Source organism: Capricornis sumatraensis, chromosome 19 (genome assembly GCF_032405125.1).
Source record: "Capricornis sumatraensis isolate serow.1 chromosome 19, serow.2, whole genome shotgun sequence".
Taxonomy (NCBI): domain Eukaryota; kingdom Metazoa; phylum Chordata; class Mammalia; order Artiodactyla; family Bovidae; genus Capricornis; species Capricornis sumatraensis.
This window is the reverse complement of record NC_091087.1, coordinates 67,663,896-67,666,518: the sequence shown is the minus strand read 5'-3', so window position 1 is coordinate 67,666,518 and position 2,623 is coordinate 67,663,896. Positions and strand designations below refer to the sequence as shown.

The 2,623-nt window shown below is 47.8% G+C and overlaps 1 protein-coding gene across 1 annotated transcript; it reads right to left on the bottom strand.

The window, feature by feature from the left end:
- Nucleotides 1–1,228: 1,228 nt before the first annotated feature.
- TUNAR (TCL1 upstream neural differentiation-associated RNA) lies at nt 1,229–1,375 on the bottom strand. Its single transcript, XM_068990847.1, has one exon. It carries the CDS (start codon nt 1,373–1,375, stop codon nt 1,229–1,231), a length of 147 nt encoding a protein of 48 aa, XP_068846948.1.
- Nucleotides 1,376–2,623: the final 1,248 nt, after the last annotated feature.

The window sequence follows — 2,623 nt, the reverse complement described above, 5'->3', positions numbered from 1 at the left end:
CAAGTGTCATCTACACCCCCACCTACTTTGCAAAGGCTCCCAGGAGGCTCACTACGGGAATTACGCCCCTAACACTGAGCTTTCCCCGCCTTGTCCTTCCCACCCATCTTTCATGGCATATGGCCATTAAAATCAAATCTCATCGACAAATGGTCACAAGAATGAAATAACGCTGCCAATGAGAAGCTGAACACTCCATCCTATAGTTGATCCACAGATGTAGCCGCGCCCTTCCTCCATGGTATTCCTTGTAAAAAAAATTTTTTAAGCTGATCTATATCACTCAGCCCTGTTCATGCATAATTCTCAGTAAGGATACGGTACATCCAAAGTCCACACGCCCACGACCATTTTACATCTCCGGTATAACAACAAAAAGTCGCTCAGTGGACAATCTTAAAACATGCACCAACCAAGACCACAGCTGGTCTTACGGGAAAGTGTCCTCCAGATCGAAAAGCATGAGAGGGAAACGATTCCAGATGAGAGAACGAGGACTACAGCGATTACACAACAGAACAACTGCAGTCTAAGGTAGATAGAGCAGGTAAAACCAAGGAAAGCTGTATGGATCCAGGAGCGCTTCTCCAAATATTCGGTTCATGCTAAAAAATAGAACACATTTATTAAAAATATATATTTATAAACCTTGATATGAACAGATACACACATCAAGCCAATGAAAAAAAGAAAAAATAAGTTATCTCCCCAGTATCAAATAGTTAGACACTTTTGATGAATGGGATGCTTGTCAAGGACCGTCCCTGTGGTTTTTTGGTACCAAACAGTTCATCGAGTTAGGAGGAAATATGTGTCCTGGGAGACAGGCCGAGAGCTGTGTCTGCTATGAGCTGCGTCCACCCCTGTTCCTCTTTTTGAACACGTGACATCCGTTAGTGACCTGGGATAACCCATCTTTGCACCCATCCACTCCCTGATGGTGTCAAAGGGTGGTTTTCCAAGCGTCCTTTCGGGTCCCCTGCCAATGATGTTGAGTTCCTTGCTGTGTGAATGAGTTTTGGTGGATTCATTGTGCTTTAGTGTCTGCCCCTTGCAGCAGGATTGGTTGATCTTGGTGACCCTTTATCAAGTTCGAAGGTGCATCTGATTGGGCGGTATGTGTCGGTCAAAGCTGCTTGTTGGCACAGTGTCTGGTCACTGATCTGCCAACACACAGGACTCGTCCTGTCTTTTGGCCATCCCGAGGCCTAAGGACCCACTGGGCCATTCACAGAGTGGTGTAGATGTATACAAATATGATGACGATCAGGTTCAGAATGGTCCCGATAATCCCCAGCATCGCCAAGACACTCTCTTCTTTACTCTCTTTTTCCTGGCCTCCTCTGTCTTCGTCATTTCCACTCGTGATTACCATCTTGGTGGCAAATGTCTTTATCTTCCTCCCCAGACTAATCTGCAATTGGAAAGAGGCAGCACAAGAAAAAGACAGTTTATAAGCATCCTCTCCAAAGCCTGGCAGACCGGGTAGGGGAGTGATTTCATGTCTGGGGACTAGGTGTTGGGTGGGCCCGAAAAATCTCTCATGGAGAAAACCTTGGGACGCACTGCTCTTTGGCCATGGAGAGATGGCAGAGCATGGCTGATCACTTTCAAGGATGAAGACTGTGACACTGGCATAAGGAGCTCAGCCCCGGGGTTCAGCTTGGCCACCACCCTTTCTACTGGGATTTTGCTTCAGTCATTTTCCTTGAAGCAGAGACAGACAGCTGCACAGTCGTCCAACAAAAGCCCGTGGGTTCTCCCACAGCAGTGGGAACTTGACACGTGTTCACGTACTAGATCCCACCCCGGACAAGTGCAGTCCTGCACGTGCATGAAGCGGGCAGGAGGGCATCATGGTCACAGTGTGCTTTAAACACTGGCCACCCTGTGAATAAGGGTAACCGAACCTAGGGAGGGCAATTTACTGAGATCAGAGAGGATGGAGAAGGGGGAGAGGGACAGCATCATAAGAAACCCACATCACCACCAACAGGAGCACACACTGGTAAAATCATTCTGGAAAGTTCCCTGGCATTACCCAGAGAAGCAAAGAGATAGTCCCCAGCTGGGCTGAGCACCTGACCTCCTAGGTGTTCATCTAAGAGAAATTCCTGTACCTGTGAACCTGGAGACAGTGACAGGAATGCTCCTGTGAGCTTCAGCTGGGAAGGCAGAGGACCAGAAGTTACCCAAACAGGCATCAAGAGTTGAAGAGAAGGACACGTGGCTCCTACGATGGACACGTCCACACCAAAGAATATGACACGGAAGTGAAATGAACGCACAGCAGCTACACATGATGGTGGGGATGAGGCCCCATCTCGTACGAAGAAGCATGGTGCAGAGAACACCCACAGCACGTGTCAGTTCATAAAGACTCAAACAGGGCACATCAAACAAGTATACTTAGCGACACACACTTCGGTGTTTGTAAAACGCAAGAGAATGACCAACAGAATTCAGGAGAGTGGCTACTTACAGGAAAGGACAGAGCGGGAATCCCCTTGGGGGAGCAGCAAAGACCTTCAATATACTGGTCATTTTCCATTTGTGAGGCTGTGCGGGAAGCATGTGGAGGTTCGTTTTTTATCTTTATCCTTTCAGCTGTTTCAGAGATTGC

Bases quoted from the DNA above. Each gene is read 5' to 3' on its own strand.
- TUNAR (XM_068990847.1), bottom strand. From the start codon at position 1,375: ATGGTAATCACGAGTGGAAATGACGAAGACAGAGGAGGCCAGGAAAAA.